Source organism: Larimichthys crocea, chromosome XVIII (genome assembly GCF_000972845.2).
Source record: "Larimichthys crocea isolate SSNF chromosome XVIII, L_crocea_2.0, whole genome shotgun sequence".
NCBI lineage: Eukaryota > Metazoa > Chordata > Actinopteri > Sciaenidae > Larimichthys > Larimichthys crocea.
Genome location: NC_040028.1, coordinates 18139647 through 18161679, shown reverse-complemented (window position 1 = coordinate 18161679; position 22033 = coordinate 18139647). Strand labels below are relative to the sequence as shown.

The 22033-nt window shown below is 42.1% G+C and overlaps 1 protein-coding gene across 1 annotated transcript in view; it reads right to left on the bottom strand.

The window, feature by feature from the left end:
* Nucleotides 1-22033, bottom strand: part of st6gal2a (ST6 beta-galactosamide alpha-2,6-sialyltranferase 2a) — a 40892-nt gene that overhangs the window by 7282 nt on the left and 11577 nt on the right. Inside the window, exons 2-6 of the mRNA XM_010747251.3 lie at nucleotides 15010-15066; nucleotides 13831-14921; nucleotides 6167-6264; nucleotides 4619-4720; nucleotides 390-564 (exon numbers count right to left, since the gene is read on the bottom strand). Of these exons, the coding sequence (XP_010745553.3) occupies nucleotides 390-564; nucleotides 4619-4720; nucleotides 6167-6264; nucleotides 13831-14830 (1375 nt within the window). The 5' untranslated portion in view covers nucleotides 14831-14921; nucleotides 15010-15066. The remainder of the gene's footprint in view (nucleotides 1-389; nucleotides 565-4618; nucleotides 4721-6166; nucleotides 6265-13830; nucleotides 14922-15009; nucleotides 15067-22033) is intronic.

The following is a 22033-nucleotide window of genomic DNA, read 5'->3' as shown; positions in this document are numbered from 1 at the left end:
TGGTCTGTCCCTCGGGTGTAAGGAAATGTTCCTGTCATAATTGGATGTTTTATGTTGTAAAGGCGGTGTAAGGGGGGAAAAAGGCATAAAGGAAATATTGGAGGAGGAGAGGAGTCTCTAGGATGAGCTTACAGATGTCATATTTCAGCCATTCCCTGCACAGATGTGCTGCTTTGAAGTGCACTGCAGAGCCACGCCGCATGCTGATAATGTCACCGTGCATGCTGAAGATAAAAAATCCATCACGACTTAGCATGTGTGCGTGTGTGTGTGTGTGTGTGCACGCATGTGTGTGTCCATGTGCTCCAGGAACAAGCTAGAAAGCTCAGAGATAAGAGTACAGAACTGCAAAAGATGTACAATGTATGCACGTACGTGTGTGTACTCACCTATGAAGCCGGACGAGGGAGGATTGGGCTGGATATTCTCCTGAGTGTTGCCCTGAATCACATCCCAGAGTTTCCACACATAGCTGGGGTGAAGGATGTAGAAGGGCTGGCCAGGATGGAGCTTGCGGTGCTCCGTGTACGGACCGAACAGGTTGTAGTCGGGACTGGCATACCACTGAGGAAGAAAGAGGGGAGGACAGCAGAAGTTAGACCTCATCTTGTGATGAAAACATTCACGTTCACTCTTCTACACTCTGGTCAATCAACCGTTTTACACAGTTTCGAATCACAACTATAGAAACATGTATGAAATCATCTCCAGCAGACAGCGACCCATTGCCACGTGTCAACTCTGCTCAGTGTTTTACTTCTTGTTACTTCAGTTGGATGTTTTGAGAGTTTAAGACGTCGACGTACGAGGTCGACTAGTTTAGAAACCAACTGTGGCTCGATATGAAACTTACACCAGAGTGAAATTTTTTTTATATTTGCAGGATGTTTTTTTTTTTCCAACAACTGCAGTTCCTCAAACATCCACTTGAGGCTGGCTCCAGAAGTGAGTCAGTCTCCATAAGTCCCCATGTTCAAATGTCCAACTTCACAGCAGAAATAAACATGTTTACAGCCTGGTACAAAAAACAGTTTTGGTCTCTGTAGCTAATTTCCCAGTTCATGTCAACTGTACTGAGGGTGAATTTATATACAACTCACCTGTTCACATTATATTAAGGCTTAAAGTTATGCAGGATTAGGAGCGTGGACGCTTTGATGCTGTTACAGATGGCTTGTTTGGGCACACAGGCGTCTGTCAGCACCACCTCAGGTCACGTCTTTGCCTATTTTTAGATTAGCCGGGAGGTGGAAGAGGCAGGACTGCCAACATGGTGGCCAGAGTGACGTAGGCCTACATGTCTGTTTGGTGACACCTGAAGTTCCACAACATCCCAAAATCATATAATCCATTTGATTATTTTAGTTTCCTTCCATTTTTTCCTCTGTTAAAAGTTTATTGGGGACACATTTCCTCACCTGAATCAAGGGTAGTGACTGTAAAGCCCCTTGAGGAAGGTTTGTGATTATAAATAAAACTGGCTTGACTCCATGTGAATTAAAATATAGTACGGTTATCAACTTATATTGGTGTTTAGGCCAATTTAATTACTTGTTGAGAGAGAGAGTTAAGATGAATGTGATTTCAACACACTCGGCAGACTCCAGGTAGCAAAAAGTATAAAAGCTGCAAGCGAGCTAGAGAGAACACGTCTTCCTCTGTTGTCTCTCTGAAACATCTTTGTTCATCTTTCCGGTGAACTGATGGAGAGAGCGCGCCTTCGTCCTGTCAGCAGCTGAGATGGATGGATGTTCCTTTTTTCGCAAATGTCAAAAGAGACGTGCCAGATGATATCATGGCCTCTAAAATGTGAACACATCCAGAAGCTGTTGTCCTTTTAATGACTTTAATGAGTCCCCTTCATAAGAAAAAACGTGCTGTGTCGTGCTGGTTATAACTGTGTAATTCATGTTTTCTTTCACAGCAGGCGAGGCGATGTTTTATTCACCTGTGGTTCCTGTTGTTACACTAACACATAAATAACGGATGATATATACACGGTATGCATTGAACAAAATAAGACTGAAACAGTGTGTCCTGTGTGTGTGTAGTGCATGCATATATGCCTGTGCAGGTAAGGTCTTATACAGATGATCGAGCGGCTGCATCAAAGATCCTTGAAAGATTGTTTTGTTTTTGTATTTATATGAAAGAAATCCAGGAAATTAAACCCCCTTTAAATATATATTTAACATGTCGTCAGCAGTCTGCTGTGAATAAAACCAAGCAGGCTGGAATTGTCAAAACAGCTGGGGAAAAAACACTTGACGAGCTGCAACAATGCCGTCTATGATTAATGGCACTGAACACCACTTCCATTATGAATCTGAGAACACAGGGGGTGTTAAAGAATACCTCTGGTGCGAGGGATCCTTCAACTCAAGGGCACGCAACGAACAAACAGGACTTAAACATCCTTGAAATGGAAATTCAAGTTTATGCACTTCGGCGCAGCTTTTTATATAAAGTTTATTGACATCAGCGTGTGGCGTTCGCCGTCTTAATTTGTGGAACAAAGACACATTTTCCACCCCTGTGGATACGAATGTTGTCCTATTGTTCTCCGAACACGTGCGCTCTCAGAGAATGGATTAAACTGTGAGCACGGTGATGTAATCAGTGCATCACCTATCGGAGAAATGAAGGTCAGTTCTAATAGTTTCCAGGGAAAAACACAGAAATATTGTGCTTTTCCATAGATTCATAATTGACTTTTAATTAAAATCTTTACCTTTAAATGAAGCGACAATCACATGCACACAATACTTTTTCACATCCCCCAATACACGTGCACTACTCCCTGAATATTAATTAGGAGGCAGCACAAAGAACAGAGGGTGAGAAAAGACTGAACGAGGGAGACACAATAAAAAGATGCTTCTGCCTTAATGTAGTCCTGCAGTATCTAAGATATGTTTGGTTAAGGTTAATTCAATATGAGGATACATGCAATCCAAACCATGCCTGAGAAAGTCTAATTGTCTAAAAATTTACTTATATATTTAATCGGCTTCTTGCTGAAGTGTATGAGTGACGTCACAGATTTCTGAAGAGCTGTTGTGAAGCTCAAAATCTGTGGCTTTGCCATCATGTTGACAATCCTGCCTCAACGTCCCTCAACCGAATGACAAGCCACCTGTCAATCAAAGCGTCCACGCTCTTATTCGAACTGGGGAAATTAGCTACAGAGACCAAAACTGTTTTTTGTACCAGGCTGTAAACATGTTTATTTCTGCTGTGAAGTTTTTAACATGGGGACTTATGGAGACTGACTCACTTCTGGAGCCAGCTTCAAGTGGACGTTTGAGGAACTGCAGCTTTTTTTTTTTTTTTGCACTATGCAATGTCTTCATTTACCAGCCACAGAGGTTGCTCTGTGGCTCTGCAACTGTGTGTTCTAAACAGGAAACATGTAGATCCGGAGTACAACTTTTCTACCAGGTGAGCTCTGGGTCTTGGTCTTCTGTTCAGGAAGAAGAAAAAAAAAAAATCTTCTGAAAAGGAATAAAGCTTCCTATGTGAACAGGGTCGAGCCGACGCTGCTGGATTTTAACCTGAGAATACTTGGAGAGCCGAAAATGTTCTGAGGTGGTACATGGTGTAAAACATCGCTCTAAACAGTCCGAAATGAAACCAGTGTTGAAATGAATTATAAATACAGCACCTATGTTAAATCACAACATACATTTAGGTGTAACGAAGAATCATTTGGCCTTAACAACAAAAATCACTGGATGAAGCATTTTAAACGAGATTACGTGAGTGCTAAGGCTGTAAGAGAGATCGAATGGACTTCCAAGAGGTAATTACTGGCACTGTGTGCAACAGGGCTTTACAGAAAAAGGTCAAGTGTCAGTGTAGCACATCATGTCCTTCATAAAAAACACCATATTCTTTCCTTCTTTACCCTTTTGTGTCAGTGTTCGCTTTGTTCGGCTTCAGGTGTCTTTAGCTGAGTAAAAAGCATTCTTCGGCTTCATAATATGCAGAGATGAGAGCAGTAACACTCCACTTATTGTGCAATAGTAAATTATGTGACTGAGCTTCATAATAAGTCCCACAGAGAACCAAAGGTTAAAGCCTGAAAACTAGTCACTGTTCATTTAGAAGGACAAGTGGTTCATGTATAAGCCAGTGGGGAAAAAAAACTGAACAGCGAAAGAAGGAAAAGAACAGGCAAGGACGTTTTTAATGTTCCAACGTAATAGAAACGGGCAAAATAATTGAAATTATTCAGAGCGAAGGCTGCACGCAGCATGCAAATCAAATTTAATTGCAAAGCGTTGTCTTTAGTTATTAACCTGAACACTTCAACCACTGCAGAAGTCGAATCGATCGTGGCAGCAGACAAGCCTCTGAATGATAATTAGGAGGTAGCACAAAGAAAACAGGGCGAAAAAAAAGACACACAAAAAAGGAAACAAGGATGAATTCCTGTCGAGTTCTCCTGACGTATCGTACGTCCAATTATAATTCTTCACATTCTCCGTCTTCACATCAGCTGACTTTAAAAAAGGCATACAGCAGCAGGTTCAATGGGAAACGTGTTTGTTATGACACCAAAGACGTGTGAGCATCGGGCTCGTGAAGGTATGAACAAAAATAAATGAATACATACCTTTTGTAAGTTGACGGTGTAAGGTGCAGGATCCCAGGCCACCAGAGTCACATTCTTGTAGATTGAGCTTGTGTTGAATCGATGTCTAGGATTGGCCAAAATCTGCAGAGAAGAACAAAAACAAAAAAAATGAATCGGGAACAAAGATATTCCAAAAATATACACCACTGGTTCTCAAACTGTGGTACTCAACCTCCCTGTGGTGATACGTGGAGGAATCACTGAAATAAATTTATTTTAAAAAACGTATAATATCAAAATACTACACTGGAATGTAATTTATTTTTTCATTTTGGTTCAACATCAGCCTGATGCATAGTGACTTTCATGCAGGTAGAGCAGAGAATAACTTAAATCAGTGATTAGTGAAGAGCTAAAATGTGACGTTAACTACGAAGTGGAGGCAAAATAAATGGTTCAAACACTCCAAACGACAAACGACAACAGTAAACAAAAAAAAACAAAAAAATTCATATAGTGTGTGTGTGTGTGTGTGTGTATTCTGTCTTTTGCATGTCTCATGCACTTTCCTTATCTGGCCTGTGTTTACTGAGGCTGGCAGGGAGAGATAATTATAAATCAATAGTACAAGGACAAGAGAGGCAGGCTAGGGAAGTATCATTTGGATAAGAAACACAATGCTCATTACTGAGCAGAAAACCAAAAAAAGGACATTATGATATTATCTGTATCAGCGGGGAGGTGTCCGAGAGAGCTCATTTAAAAAAAAAAAAAAAAAGTGTAAGAACTAACTAGAGCTCATCGAGGAGCCTTTTCTTTGTAACCCTTCTTGTGTGCTGCACTGTTAAACGCTCCTTCTTGTACAAGAATAATAAATTCAACTTAAACTTTAATACTTTGAATCCAGTCCTACTTATTTAAGGGTTTTTCTTAAGAATTTCCATTACATGTTGATTTTACAGTAAAAAAAAACAAAAAAACAGGCAGCTGTGGTTGACAGAATTTTACCGTAATAAATGCAGTATAACCTTTTCTAACATTACAGTAAAAGGAGATCAGTACTGTTGATTTCGTGTTTAGGGTTGCCGTTTTATTCCATCTGTAGATTTTACATGACATTAAAATCCTGTAAAATGTGACATTACAGTGTTTTATCGTATAATTAACAGTCTCTAATATAAAATACTACTTTATTCTGGAAATTCCCTTAAAGTGGCATATAAATAAAAGTTATGAAACATGACAGTGTTTTACTGTAAATAGGAAAACATATTTTTACTGTCATCTACACACATTTTTTTTACAGTAAATCTGCCACCTGTGTGAACTTCCTGTAGCTGAACACGGTCGACTGACTGTATTTTAACATCTGTGGTACTTGGAGAGACGAATATTTTCTGAGGCGGTACGCGGTACGTTTGAGAAACATCGTTATAGACAATGAAATGTAAATCAGTCGTAAATAAACGGTCACCTCATGTCAAAACATAACAGAAGTCATAAATCATTCATATTTCCATCATGGGCCACTCACTGTGTGTTTTTCAATTTTTTAATGTATTAATGATTCATTATTATGCATCATACCTGCGAGTTAATGATGCGAATAGTGGTTTTGTTGCCCACATCTCTCTCGTATCCCTCCGTGGGTGCCGCGTTGAACCGTAAAACTGCATCGTGAGTATCTGAAAGACAAACCACAAGTCAATTAAAGCAGGTGACAAAGTGACCTTGACACAGGAAAATCTAAAAACTAAAGCTGGGTGTATTTATCTCAATGAGCCATGCTTCAGTTTGACGCCAAAATTTTATTTTTTTGTTTGTTTTCTTCACACGAAAACCTCGAGAGACAGAGCAGCAATTTAAAAATCAGCCGATGTGTTTGTCACCGAGGTGACAGCCAGCTCTCGAGTTGTTCACATAAATGCAACACGAAGAGAAAAAAAATTATGTCAACATCAGTTTCAAATCGCACATTAGCCAGAGCTTGTCAGGGTCTCGAGCTAGTCACCACTGTCTTTCAGAAGCTGCTGCCTCCTCTTGTTGATTTTAGAGGCACAGAGAGATAATAACTACATGAAGGCACGCTGAGGCTCTCTGAAACGAGAATAAATGACTTCAAACTCATGTGCACACACACACACACACACACGTTGTTGTCGATGCTGCAGTGAGAACAATGGCTCAGCGGCATCAAATAGTTTGAGGCAGGAGTCACCAGGACAACATGAAGACTGACTTTATTATGATCACAGTGACGCCTGGCCGGCTCACAGACATGACCAAAGTGCTCTCTAGTGGTTAGCTCTTGTAACTGATTGGCCACCACAAGAAAAGCATTACAGTTCATTCACACATAGAATATATATATATTTACTGCGTCAGTCACACCAACATGAACGCTTTGATGGATGCTCTTAGTAATAATGAGAAACTTGTAATGTCTGTCTGTCAGTGGATCGATCCGTCAGTCCTGCGTTGATCTGACACCAGATTGATGATCCGTCCAGCTCACGAGCCGATGCTCCTTCATCACTGCCATCACTCCACGCCGACTGGCATTCACAACGGCAGCTACCGGCTGCGAACAGTCGGGGAACGCGTTCTCACAAAGCTTTGAGAGTTTGAGTTTGCCAATACAATATTGGAAACAGGAGTGTTCCCTGCAGGGCTACACCTGACGATCTATTGTAAAAGGGTTTTCTTAAAGGTCGTGCTCTTTGAAATGAATGTTGCTGACAAACGGAGACAAAATAATCTGAGCTGGATTTTACTGAATCTTCAGAATAAAGAATATTTTGTGAAAAAGTGACTTTTCTAAATGAATTTCTTATAATTTCACTTTTTTTGTTTATCATTTGGATTTATGTACTTTATTTTTGTACAGATGTTTCCATTTCAGGTTATTTTCTTATGCCTATATTTATTTTAAGTTTCATTTATTATAACATTACATTTATTATATATTTTTTATGTTATTTGTTTGTATTTATGCACTTTTTATACATATGCACATAGGTTTCCATTACAATAGGTATTTTCGTTTAATTTCACTTCATCGCTTATTTCTAATATTAATTTACTATTTATTAATTGGACTTTTTTTATTGTTTATCATTTGAATTTATGCACTTTATTTTGTACATTATTTGGAAACATGTATAGGTTTCCATTTATACAGGTAATTTGTTTCTCTTTATTTTAATTGAATTAATTTACATAATTATGAATCACTCATAAATTCATATTTTATAGGATTGTTCATTAATTGATTAATTTACTTATCTAATGTTTTTTTTAAGTAATGTTTCTAATATTGTTTTTCTTGATGTTTTAATGGTCTCCAGCTGACAGTCTGTAAACATCCTGTTTTACACTCGCTGTGACGATGACGCGTCGTAGTAACACCACAGCTGGTTTCACCTCTTTAAACGTTCGGCTCCTCGTCCCTTTTCATGTTTCTATCAGTGCCGGAAATATTTCTAAATCACGCCTGACATGCCATCAAATGTATGAATTGAATTCGCTTTTTTAATTCTCAATCTGGTCTGACCGCGACGCCTGAACATGAAGTGATGTTTTACTCATGGCCGTCGTTACAGGAGGAGCTCTGGAGGTTCAAACCTGTCAAGTGCTCTGCAAGAAAGATATAACCCAGAATTCTCATATTTTCACATCAGACTAAAATGAATACATGAGCAGCTACCAGTCTACATTCAGCCCATTTTAACAGTCCTTGACGTGCAGGAGTTCTCCGAGCTTTTACCTTTTACTATTTTGAAGCTTTTATTTCATTCTGCTGAATTCTCTGCACTTCTACTACTTCCTCACTAAGCTACAACAAAAAAATAATTCACCCAAGACCACAAAAACTCACAAAAAGAGAAACAACCGACTGAGTTCACTAACCTCAACCTGACCGGGATCGATCTTCCACACACACTTTGTTTTCACATTTATCAAATGATGAAAAATGCTTTACAACAGCTAGAGGGCCACTCAGAGTGTATTCCTCTATGATATGTAACACTGCAGGCACTATATGTCTGAATCCACCTCGTGATTCTCAGCCAAAGGTTTATGGGTTCTTCCTTGGCCGGAGTTAAACCTGACCAGCAGAAAATCAGGCCAGAAGTTTTTCTGTAATCCTGCTGACAGACAGACAAACCCCCCAAAAAACACAGAACCTCCTCGGTGGAGTATAATAGTATATCCAGTGCAAACTATTACACCAAATTACCGGTTTATGGAGTATAATTGTACAATCCAATTAAGTAAAATTTCAGGAATCTTTGCCAATCATGATTTAACTTTGCATTCAGACATGACAGCACAAACAAAGCGTATATAGTCTTCATATAGGACTTCAGATGAAACGAGCATGCTTCTCCTGTCTTAATACTTTTGGTTTCTATTTTTCTGGGGACTTTTTTTTGTGTAAACCTCATCGCTGAGACATCAGCACGTTTAACAGCTGGGAGTTTTTAACATCAAGAAACTGAAAGTGAAGCTCGTCTTTACTGTAAACTGACTGCGAAAAAAAAATCCATATATACTGCTCAGGTTCACGTGTGCAGTGAGTTGTTTGTTTCAGCGGCATTGTTTCTCGGTGGCAGGTGTCCAATAAAAGGACGTGAAGCTGGCGACATACACTGTGATTAAACTGCGGCGATACAACAACATTATTCAAACTCTGTCATAGAGAACTTAATTCATTCAGTGCCGGAGGAACGAGTGAATTCATCCGAGTCCGTGAGATTAAACTTGAAGCCACTGCTCCTCTGTTGATGCGCTGCGTCCATGTTTGACACGTTACATTCCTCCTATTGCACTAAATTCATTTTATGGTTTGAGGTCGGCACCCGTCGACGCACTGCAACGCAGTCTGTACGTCAATTATCATACGAAATCTTATTAGACAGGTTACATATCTTGTCTTTTCTCATCATAAAGATCGGATACTGCAGGTAAGACTGCAGCATTCTGGGGGTGGAAAAGTGACTTGACTTGTCTTTGATAAAGGACTGACTCAACTTTACTAAATTTGGACCAAATGACTTGACTCACATGTCTACTGTTAATTTATTGCGTCCACCGACATCAGCAGAGTGCTGTCATGTTAGACACACGTCTTTATACTCTTAAAAACTCTGAAACAATATATATAACTCACTGATTCAAGGTCAGATCTCCTGGCAGGTCTACCACAAGTGGCAACCTCGAATTTTGGCCTCTGTAGCTAATTTCCCCGTTCGTGACGACTGCACTGAGTCAGAATTTTTTTATATAACTCGCCCGTTCAAATTATATTAAGGCTTAAAGTTATGAATAATTAACAGAGTGGCTCCTTTATTGACAGGTGGGGTGCCGTCACAGGTGGCTTGTTTGAGCAACCAGACGTCATTAAGCCTGCCTCAGCTTCCGCTCCACCTACGCTCTTTGCCCATTTTTAGATTATCCTGCAGAGGCAGAACTGACATGATGGTGACGGCCGGAGCCACCCCACTATGAGCTCCACCGCCGCTCTTCAGACAACCATGGGTGAGGTCACGGATGCAACGCCCATATTTTCTATAGTATGGTCCACCGCATTGTATTTTCTTTTTAATGCAGTAAAGAAAAAAAAGAGCATTTTAAAATCTACACAAAGACACAAATTAGTCATATTTACTTTGCAAAGAAATCTTAAAATCATGATCCAAATCTTCCTGAAAAACAAGACGAGGAGGGACGGTAGAGGCTTCACCAGCCCAGACTGAGAGATACGGGATCTGTCCTCAACATTACATTTAGTAATTCAGCTGACGCTTTAATCCAACGCAACTTACAAAAACAATCAAGGTACAGAGTGACATGGACATGTTAGTACTGAGACAGATGTAGAGGGGGGGGTAGATTTATTATGTCCAGTTGTTGGAAAGAAGGTCCTCTCTGAAGAGCTGGAGGTCTTTAGAAGGTTTCGAAAGGTAGAGAGGGACGCCCCTGATCTGGAACTGGTAGGATGTTCCACAAAAAGTTTGGATCGCCCTGAGAAAACGGGTGACAGAGCCAGGCGTCATTCATTGGAGGAGCGCACTGCAGGTGGATGACCACAATCTATGAACTCGAGTTGAGTCAAACCTCCTAAGACACTAAACTTCACAAAGAGACGACATGCTGCAGGACGTTTAGATGACTCCTGTTATTGCTCCGTCCTACATTGTCCTGATGGTGCAGTTCATCCTGTTAACCACATGATGGCAGCCATAAATCACACACACACCCTGAACACTGAACCAAAACCACAACATCAAAGCTCTCACAGGATGAACTCTGTGCTGCAGCCACTGACAAACCTGATAATCTAAATGTCAGCCGACCCAAAAGTGCCACAGAAAAAAAGATTCATCCTTACAGTTTGTTTGTATGTGTCCCGATTCACAGCGGCACAGCGTGGTGCCGTGCAGACCTTCGCTTGGTAAAGTAGGTTGAAGCGAAGTAGATGGAGCGGGGATCAATGCGGTTTGATTTCCTGTTGAAGCTGAGCCTGAGAATTGATGTAACAAAGTCAAGCCTCTTCCAACGCTGTGAGGCTGTTTCATAATTAATCGCCTCTATAACCTTTATCTCATTCGTCAAGTCAGTAAAAGCCCCCCGTCAAGCGAAATCTCTCCCCCTGAACTGATTGCCACGATGATGACACACTGAACCAATACTGTGCCGCTGTTTGATATAAAGATGCATGCAGCGGTCCTCGGAGAATAAACCGTCACGAGTTATAATTCTTTATCTGACAACATTTCTCTCCTCCTAACGAATCTCTGACGGCGCATGGAGGCTTGGAATCGCTTTTTAACAAGCATGTTCATTCAAAACAGAGACGGCGATGATGAAGTGTAGAGCTGAGAGACACATTCACTTGTCTTTGTTTATGAGCATGTGCATGTGGGTCACATTACTGGCCACAAACCAAAAACAAAGGGGGGGGATGATGATATAACAACAGAGATTTAGAGGCACCTGCAGAGTTTAAATCCAAGGCCTGGTGCCCAAAATTGAAGTCTGCCTTCTCGTTTCTTTGCTACCTTACACGAGGACAGTCAAATGTTCCTCACACTAAACAGATACATCATCATGCATGCATGCATGCTAAACCTGAACACGCCTTTAGTCTGTAACCTGTCTGCATCTGCAGCTTTATAGATATATCCGACCTGAGGAGCATCAGTGTTTGACAGACTGCAGCGCTGATGTTTTCACTGACACAGCACAACAAGTTAATTCCACCGCGACCACAAGGTCAAGTGCAAATGTAGATCTCCATCACCTGCGTGCATCTGATTACCTGTCTGTCTGCGACAGCGTTATCTGGGGCAGCTTGTGTCTACAGCATACATAAAAAAGACCTATCAAAGAGAGGACGGAGCCCGAGCTGCTGAATGCACGAGAGAATGCAAGGAGGCTATACGTGATGTGAAGGAGCCTGATTGGTTACCAGAGGGGGGTTGAGTTTTTCTTCGAGTGAGCCATCTGTCACAGACTTCACACTCTCCCCACTAACCGAAAAGCTGCCAAAAAGTCTCCAAACCGAGAGCACGGGCATTCAAACACAAAAGACGTATAGCCCACTAGGCACGCGCTCAACCCCGCTCGCAGTCGGCTTGACAAGTTAATCAGCAAATGTCACGCCAAAAAAAACTGGAGCCTGTCATTATAGATGTAAATGGATATTTGTCGACCTTTAAAATTCAATATCTCAGCGCGCACGGCGCCGTGCTCAAAGGCTCAAGAGATCAAGCTAAAATGTTTGAGTTGGAATACACCATGTTGACATATATACAGTGAGGAGTTGAGCCTGCTACCTGAATCGCTTATGTTCAGCTGGAGCTGTTGGCAAGCTGCGGTAAACGCCTTAACCTGGATCCTCGTAATCTTGTTATACCTGTACTGTTCAGGAGCAGCTCTGCTCTGTCGTGCTTTCATGATGTTGAACTGCCGCTAATGAAGCAATTATATCAAACGACTACATAAATAAGAAATAACGCATCCATCCATTTTCTGTAACCGCTCGTCCTCGTGAGGGCTGCGCGGGGTTGGAGCCTGTGCCAGCTGACTTATGGCGAGAGGCTGGGCACACCCTGGACAAGTCGCCAGATCATCATAGGACACACACAGAGACAAACAAGCATTCACACTCACATTCACACCCACGGACAATTTAGAGTCAGCGATTAAGATATTAAGTGCACGTCTTCTGGAGGTCTGTGGGAGGAAGCTAAAAAAGGAGAACATGCAAACTCCACACAGAAAGTCCCTCAGCGAGGTTTGAACCAGTAACCTTCTTGCTGTGAGGAGACAGCTCTAACCTACTTCACGCCTTAATAAGAAATAATGAAATGCTTCACTGGTGGAAGGTGAAAGTGTTTAAATACAGAGTAACAGCAAACAGGACAGATTAGTCTTAAGTCATAATCGCCCGTCTCAAACAAAGATCACTGTTTCAGGATTTATGTAATTTCTTCCTTTTGTTGGCAATTATTCTTGGAGAATGAAGGATGAATGTTTTGTCCTTGACAAATGTCAAACACTAACGGTCGGATTTCCATGAAGTTAACTGGACGAGAGACCTTGAATCATTTTAATGACCACTTGAGCTTTTTTTAGTGTCTTCAGCGGGCTTAAATTTAACCTTGTATCACAGAAATATACAAATCAAACGCCATGGAAGTTACTGAGTAATCTCTGTAGTTTCCAGTTCAAGTACTGAGGCAGACAAAACAGCATTTTTTAAAAAGCCAAGTCTTTCAACTTATACCTTTGGCTGCAGCGTGCCATTCCTAATATTTTGTCCTGTCAACTGTCTAACAATGGTATTATTTCTCTCATAATGCATCAGTAAAATGCCTACAGTTACTTTTTTTTTCCCATATCTTGCTTTGAGGAATCCAAACAAGCTTCTACAAAACTCTTTTCCCCGTTTAAGACTTTTACATTTTAATGTAAAATGTCTTTGCTCTAAATATATTGTGGCATATAATTATGATAAATATTCAAAATCAAAAACTCCATGGGAATTATGGAAATTTATGGTATGCTAAAATATATTTTCCCCAACTATATTTAAGTTCCCTGTTAAGGGCCAATCTTCACTTTTGTAAATTCCTGGTTTATTACCGCTTATTCCCATAAATTCACGTTAATTCCCAGGGAAAGTTTCCCACTAGATCACTTCCTTGTTGGCCTTACTCTAGATCATTTCTCTTTCTACTCACCGATCTCTTTGCCCAGTCCTGAGCGCAGGATGGCTCCGGCCGAGGTGACCACCGCGCAGGTCTTGAAGCTGCTCTGGTCCTGCCGTCTGTGCAGCTCCTCCAGGGGAAGAGCCGGCACCAGACGAGCCCAACCGAGCGAGGAGAAGGGCGGCTCCGACCCGTCCACTGTCCTCAGCCGGGCCTGGGCCTTCATTTGACACAGCAGCTCTTTGGCGCTCTGAGCGGCCCTGCGATGCCCCTTGTAGGAAACGTGGTGTTTGTTGCCGCTGACGTACTCCTTCATGGCACGCTGCAGCCGAGGGCTCAGCATGCTGGCGGACGCTCGGCCACGCCACAGCCGCTGAACCACAGAGGCCGACTTGGAGAAGTTATATTCCTCCAGATCAGAGGAGTCACCACCAGCCCTACTGCCTGCTGTAGTCCTCATCCTGTTTTCTAGTTCTTCATCTTCATTTTCTCTCTCGTCTTCTTCGTCCTCCTCCCCGCCGTGGTCACGTGTGGCGCTCACATGGTTCTGGTACTCTGTAGTCTGGGACGTTCTCTCACGGCTCTGGACTATCGGGTCCGAGTGAGAACCGACATTTTCTGTACCAAACGAGGACCAGGCAGCCAGGCTCTGTGGGTCCAGGTAGTCCTGTTGGCTGGCTTCATTGCCACCATACATGGCATAGGGAGCACTGTTGGGGCTGTGGCTCGCCTCCAGGCCGAACTCTGGCGTCGTGGAGCTGGCAGAAGGCTCCGGCTCATCTCTGGGGTTGGTTGTAGTTAAGCTGGAAACCTGTTCAGGTCGAGAGCCCAGGTTGGCGTTCTGTTGATGGGTGGCCTGTATAGAGGCCAGGCGACGGGTGTCGGGGTGTTGGGAGAGTAAAGAGCCAGCAGAGGTCAGGGGCTCAGTCACACGAGCATCCAGAAAGTAAGAAAGGAGGGCGAGGAAGAGGAGAGCCCAGGCCAGCATTCCCACCAGCACCAACCTCCGCCACTGCCTCATACTGGACTTCATCACCTCTCACTCACATGCACGCCTGTTGAACTGGCCCACCAACGACAAAGCCCCCACGGCCAGGATTGAGCCCAGAGGTCAGCTGGAGGGCCTGTAAAAGAGGAAAGCTCAGGATGAGACGGCTCGGGGGAGAACGGAAACATGGAGCAGTAAAAAACACAAGTTTAACAGACGCTCACCTCAACTGATGCTTCTATTTCTTCATGTCCACGTGTCCACCAGATTATAACAGGACCCTGAGAAGAGGAGTGGTACAAATTAGTGGAGAGTGCACATGCATTCAATGAGGCGGTGTGCACATGAAAACACACTGCTCACACACCGCAGGAAAACAGCGCCTGCAGGGCAGAACTTGGCTGCTCTCCACTCATAACACAAAAAAAGAGATTTTTTTTTTTTTAAAAGACCAGGACCATCTATTAACTGGAATCAAATTCACAGCTTCACTCATGAAATCTTCAGCACAACAAGAACTAAAAAGACGGCTCTACATCAGCTCGGTTTAAAACACAAGAAAGATCACAAACATGAATCATTTAAAGAACCTCAACCTCAAAACCAACCATCGACCTCCGCAGGCTGTGAAGTGAAGCCGATGCAGAAGTGCCAAAAAACTCTCTCTCTCTCTCTCTATAACTCTCTCTCTGTCGTTGCAGATGGTTGAGGCGAGGTGATTCAGGTAAAACAGTGACTGTCAAACTAACTTCAGGCTGACTTGCAGTGTAGCTTTTTCCCCTCTCTCACAAATCAGAACTTGATTGTGACTCATTGGGCCGTTAGTTAGCCGTTAGTCATTTGCTCAGAATGAAAAACTTAAAGGTTACACTTTACTTTAACCTTTTCTATTTAGCACTTACAAGCACGACATACTTCTAAGAAATGCTCAATTGTTCTGTTATCGAGCAGCTCGGTTTTGAGGATTTGTGATGAAGATAAACTGAACGTCTTGAATCATCAGACAAAGGATGATATTTAAAGACGGATTTAAATCAGCTGACATCTCATGGTACAAATGATCAATAGAAAATATAAGATTAAATCGATAATGACATCATTAATTGTAGCCCTGAACAGAAATTGCGATGTGCACCGTCACCGATCCATCAAATGCCTGATGAACTGAACGAGTCCTGACTCGTCTAATCTCATTCTCAGTCACTAGATAACAGTTGAAACAATCACCTCACTCATGAAATCGTGTATTTAATGAAGGACTTTCTGTGTGATGCTGCTCGTTTTATCCCGAGGCTCCACAAGCCTAACATTATGTCTCGTAGAAATGTAATAAATTCTTCTAAAATTAACAAGAGACTAAAGCTTCGACTTAATTATCAATTACATAAATGATTCAGTAACTCGTCGTTTAATCTACAAAATGTTGGAAAGCGGTGAAAAGTGCACAGGAAACAGTGAATATCTACCAACAAATAACTAATACCATTGATGAAATATTCAGAAATGCTGAATGCTTTTCGGTCGATCGACTAATAAATGAATTGACCCATCCTTTCAGCTCTAGCAGGGACTCTTTATTTCAGGTAAAATGGTGCAGCTCTGCTATAAAACGCTGCAGTAAACCCTGAACTCTGTTCACAGTTTGTGAGATACTCAAATTTAAAAAGCTGCTCATGGTCAAACATCTGTTTGTAGACATAAAGGCATAATCTTAATTTCACACCTTCTCTATTGTCTGTTTTCTTTACCTCCTCATTGGCTCATCCTCACTACAGAACCATGATTATGACACAAACGCCAGAAATCTGGATTCATTAACATTTCACATCACACCTTTTGCTTAAGATTACAAAATAACACAATCATTATAAATAACACACTCATTATCAGCCCGAATACACCGGTGTACAACGCTTCAGGTTCGCTGATGGCTTGCACGGTGAAATACACAGCAATGAAGGTAAATAAATGAACCATTAAATTGCTTCACATCGGAAGACTACAATCCTCTCAACCACACGTAATTATGAGCTTTGGTCTCTTAATGTGGGAGCATTTCTCTTGAGAGAGAGAGAGAGAGAGAGAGAGAGTGGCAGGGTAAGGCAGGAGGGAAAAAAGCTCCTGAGTGTTAAGCCTCCACTAGTCCTAATTACAGCTTCCTGTCTCTGTAGCTGCCGGGTCCTGCAGAAGAAGTGATCTCAGGCATCCCTGCGCGCCCCTCCCCACCTATGCTCAGGCATCCAGGCCTCCCGCCTCGGGGGCCACACAGGAGGCCAGAGCTCATGCACTGACCATGGTCAAAACAGCAGGGAGCAACTGGGCCAGAGGGAGAAGAGACAGTATGGGAGAAAGAAAATAATGGCAAGGAAGCTGATGCAAGCACATCTGCACAAACACACACACACACACACACACAGCAGTGTGATTCTCTCTCAGAGCGAACAGCATGTTCTCTTGAAGGCCTTAAGGCCACAGACAGGTGCGGGATAGGTGGCAGGCAGTAATCCCCGGTGTAGCAGTTTCAACATGTCTATCACACAGAGGTCGAATGTTACCGACTGGAAAATACGGCATTTAACACCTGGAAATAACAAACAGCGGGGCCAGGCGCCCAGAAAAGACAAACACAACAAGCATGGAAACACACAGCTGCCCAATGACAATGCTGTCAAAAGAAAATGCCATTGACATGCACCACTGGTCAACAGTATCCCACTGTGGATGTGTGTGTGTGTGTGTGTTCCAAGGCATGTCTTGCATGCATGCGAGCGCGCTCACCTGGCAGCAATCAGGATGTGTGCTTCAGTAACTGCAGCGAAACAACATAAATGCGTGGCACAGATGGAGAGGCGGGGGTGGAGGACAGAGCTAGTCTTGTGAGGGCTACACAAAGAAACGGTACAAAACGGGAAAACATGGAGACGAGACGCTGCCAGACAGCAAAGGACGACTAAATGACTTGGTGGGAGTGAGCGGGAGACGGCGGTGAACAAAAAAAAAGGATAAGAATATGGAGTAGATTCTCGTAAAAACCGGCTTCCAATGTGAATATGTGATGATGGCGGGAGAGAGTAAGAGGAGATGGGTTAAACGTATGCAGGTCATCTGTCCTCAGGAGGAGGATTATGCGGTTTATGACCTGCGTGAGAGGAAAAAGTAGGAAAAGGGAGCCGATGAGAGAGGACGACCACTACCAAACATGCAGCGTATGTCGATGAGCCCACCGCCCTCGCAGATCACATTTTCAGACGACTTCAACCCAACAAACTCGTAGACAGCAGCCGAGTACAATACAAGACAGAAGAAGAGAATCTATTAAATTCACTCTTCACCATGAGAGCTCATGAAATGTCAACGGGCTGTCAAAATAAAAGATTACAATTCAGTTCAAAAAGTTTAAAAGTGTTTATTCTAATTATCGACAAACTGATTCATTGTCTGGATGTATAGTCTGAAAAAAGTCAAAAATGTCTATCACAATATTTAGAAACCCAAAGTGACATTTAGCAACAATCCAGAGCACAAATATATTCAGTTTTCAATCACATAACACAAAAAAAAAAGAGAAGCTGAGAGATTGTTTTTGCTTAACAAGTGACACAAGAGAATAGTTTGACATTTTGGGAGTTTCACAATTTCCCTGCGGGGATTAATAAAGTACTTCTGATTTCTGTAGTCAACTTCCCCAGAGTTAGTTCAGGAAATTGATACTACTCTCATGTTGTGTATGATAAACAAACAGCTGGAGCCAGCAGTTAGTTAGCTAAGAATAAAGTCTGGGGACAAGGCTCTGCCCAAAAAAAGGTAGAAAAAGGTAAATTAATTATAATTCTGCTGCAGATTTTGTTCCCGTTAGACAGAGGCGGGCGCTCCAAACTCAAAAGATCGGCATTGCTTAAAAAAAAATCTTGACACTGGTATTCTCAGAAAACGTTTAGTTCTTCGCTCTCGCTTGATAATAGGTCTGCTTCTGAGTGGCAGCTGGTTCGCCCATGATCCTCGACTGAACCCCAGCATGCAAACAATGGAAGCTAGCTGCTGCATTGAACGGGACTCAAGGACGAAAAATTCAATGCGTTCTCACAGAGAGCTGCAGCCAATGAGTAAACAAATGTGACTGCTAATGAAGCCGGCGCACGGTGGAGGACGCAGATTCAGATACAGTGCTGCACAGATGTTTAGTGCAAGTTCTTCTTCCGGCTTGCTGAAGTGCACTGGCCTTGAGATTAATTGTGTCCTGCAGGCCTTTGTCACCCTTCATGAGTAATTTTACAATGATCTCACTCTTCTCCGCTGTCAGTCAGTCAGATAAAAACAGGGCACCGGCTGTGACACGCAGGCATTTGTCTGGACATTTGGATTCAGAAATGTCCAGACTTTCTGGACTGCAGACTCCTCGACACGTTAGTAGGAAGTCTGCGAGTGCCCGGGGCTGTCCTCATGCAACTCATCTGACTTTGCTTGCAAGAAAACCTGTAGTTCATAACAATACATGTACTGAATTATGTAAAATAATAACAACACATTTAAATGTTTCATTTTATCTGCATAGTGAGTTCACAGGCTGAATACTTTGGATCGTCGGTTGGTTTTTAATCCACCTACAACGTGATTTCAGTTCAGGGTTTTAATGTGAATTAACTCAAATTCTTGCAGAACTGTAGCATTAAAAAAAGTGAGTGACAAATAAGTTACAGGGTCAAGAGTTTTAATTAATCTCCCTTGAACTGATGGAGGTCTTGAATCTTGCCTCAGCACATTTCCACCCCTCTTGGCCCTGAAAACTCACACGCATGACATGATGACAGCGAACACGTCGCTGTGCGTAATGACTGAAGCCTGTAAAGGTCCGGAGGGCAGACTGAACACAACTGACTGACTCATTCGACTACAGTGGAATTATTCAGCGTGCTGCGTTATGATCAAAAAGGAGCTTTCTGCAGATTTTGCTAATCTAAAAGAATGAATGACTGGACGGATGCTTCTGCTTCTGTGCTGTAATTTGGCCTCTGTGGCGGACATGTTACGGCTTGTCTTTTTGTGACTGCGTTTCTTTGGTATGATTTAATGTTGCGGGTGTTGTTGTGCCTAACAGATGCTTGTGTGTTGTGCCATCAATCCGGTGAATGTTGGTGCCTGTAATTTCACTTGTACTCCTGTAACACTTGAGAACCTGATTATCTTGGACCGGTTATACAGAAGTATTATTATTATTATTATTCCTGACTACAATACTCCAATCTGTACTGATCGAGATTTCGTTTAAGTCTGATCATCTCAACTTGCACCAACAATCTGTATCCATTTCAGTTTCTAGAGAAAGAAATTGGATCCGTGATATTATGCAAGGAGGGCTAGTTGAAAGGTAATTAAATCTGGTGCCCGTCTGTGGGAGACAGTTGATAAAAAAAAAAATAAAAAATGGACGGGTACGTGAACAAAATATGATTTTCCTCTTCCACGTCTACATTGAGTCTACCCACGCCGTTATAAAAGGGTTGGTCATACATTAGAAACACCTCTCAGTATACTGTACTACAATTCAACATCTCCACAAGATCTCAGCCCCCTCCTCTTCAGTGTTACTGTGTCAGCACTAAGTGAACATTATAATCATAATGGAGCACTAAAATGGAAAAACACATTTTCTGCAGGCACAATGTGAAAGCACAAAGCTAAGCGCTGGTCTTCCTTCTCTGTTTGTGGTCTTGTTTTGTACATGTTGCACTTTGTAGCTGCGACTCACAAGCAGCTTTATTATTAGACTTCACTGCCTGTGGGTGGAAACTTTTATTTTCTTCCATTTTCTGTCAATTTTAAACCTGTAGCACATCGGATATTAACAACAGCGTACTTGCAAAAACATATTCTTACATGCCTCTGCCTCGTCAGTCAGCATATAACAGCAGCAGGAGGATTTCTTTCGATATTTATTGATTGTTCGTTAAGTGAGGAGAGAACTATGAAGAAAAATGTTGACAATCTTTGTTCAAGATGAGACTGAATAAAATGTACAAAATTTTCCATCAACAAATAAAAATTATACACTGTGAACGGACAAATTAAGTAATAAGCGTTCTGTTTTAATTGAACGACCTGCAGGCGTCTGTCACGGTGCGGCTTGTGATAAACTCTCAGACAGAAATATCTTCTTGTTCAACAAATCAGCTGCACTGAAACTGCATGTTGCCATCACTGACAGTATCAAGAATGGACAGCGTGTGTGCGACGTCACCCACAGGTTTCTGAAGCTCAAAGTATGCGGATCCTGTCTTATTTAAAAATCAGCAAAGACATGAATCATCAGTGAATGAGGCACGCTGAATGAAGGCTGGGTGCTCAAACAAGCCACCTGTAACGCACCTATCTGTCAATCGAAGTGGCCACACTGTCAATTTTTTATAACTTTAGGCCTTAATATAATGTGAACAGGTGAGTTGTATATAAATTCACCCTCAGTACAGTTGTCATGAACGGGGAAATTAGCTACAGAGACCAAAACTGTTTTTTGTACCAGGCTGTAAACATGTTTATTTCTGCTGTGAAGTTGGACATTTGAACATGGGGACTTATGGAGACTGACTCACTTCTGGAGCCAGCCTCAAGTGGACGTTAGAGGAACTGCACTTCTGCATTGACTTCACTTCACTGCCACTGAGGCTTCGGCTTGGCTGAAAACAAACTACACATTTTTTTTTGCCTTGTTATCGGAAGGAATGAATAAGTTTAGGACTGACTGACAGTCGGCAGTCTAAATCTTTCACACGAGCGTGTGAACAAGTCGCCGTGGTAACGTTAATGCGAGGTAAGCAAGAAGAATTTGGAGACGGTAACTTTTAATTTACCGAGGAGATTTAGTCTGTAGTATGTATTGCTGCAGAGCAGAGTGAAATGAACACTGCGAGTGTGTGTGAACAAGTTAACGGCGCCTTTTATATTTAGATGAGCGATCTGTGTAACCATGGCAACGATACACAACAAAGATGGCGACAGCTGTTGCCTCAATTCTTCTTTTTTTTCTGAGAGAGAGAGAGAGAGAGAGCAGACGAGATTAAAACTAACAAACCTCGATTAATTAAAATGGGACTAAAGCCAAAAACCAACACTTTATATTTTACTCCCTCTTAATGCAGTCGCTGAATACTTTAGAGACTATATTTATTATAGCTCTTTTAATTTTTTATGTAACCACAGCACTCGAGTCCCAGCATGCCCCGCCGCCTGCTGTAATATTCTCGATGCGTCTAC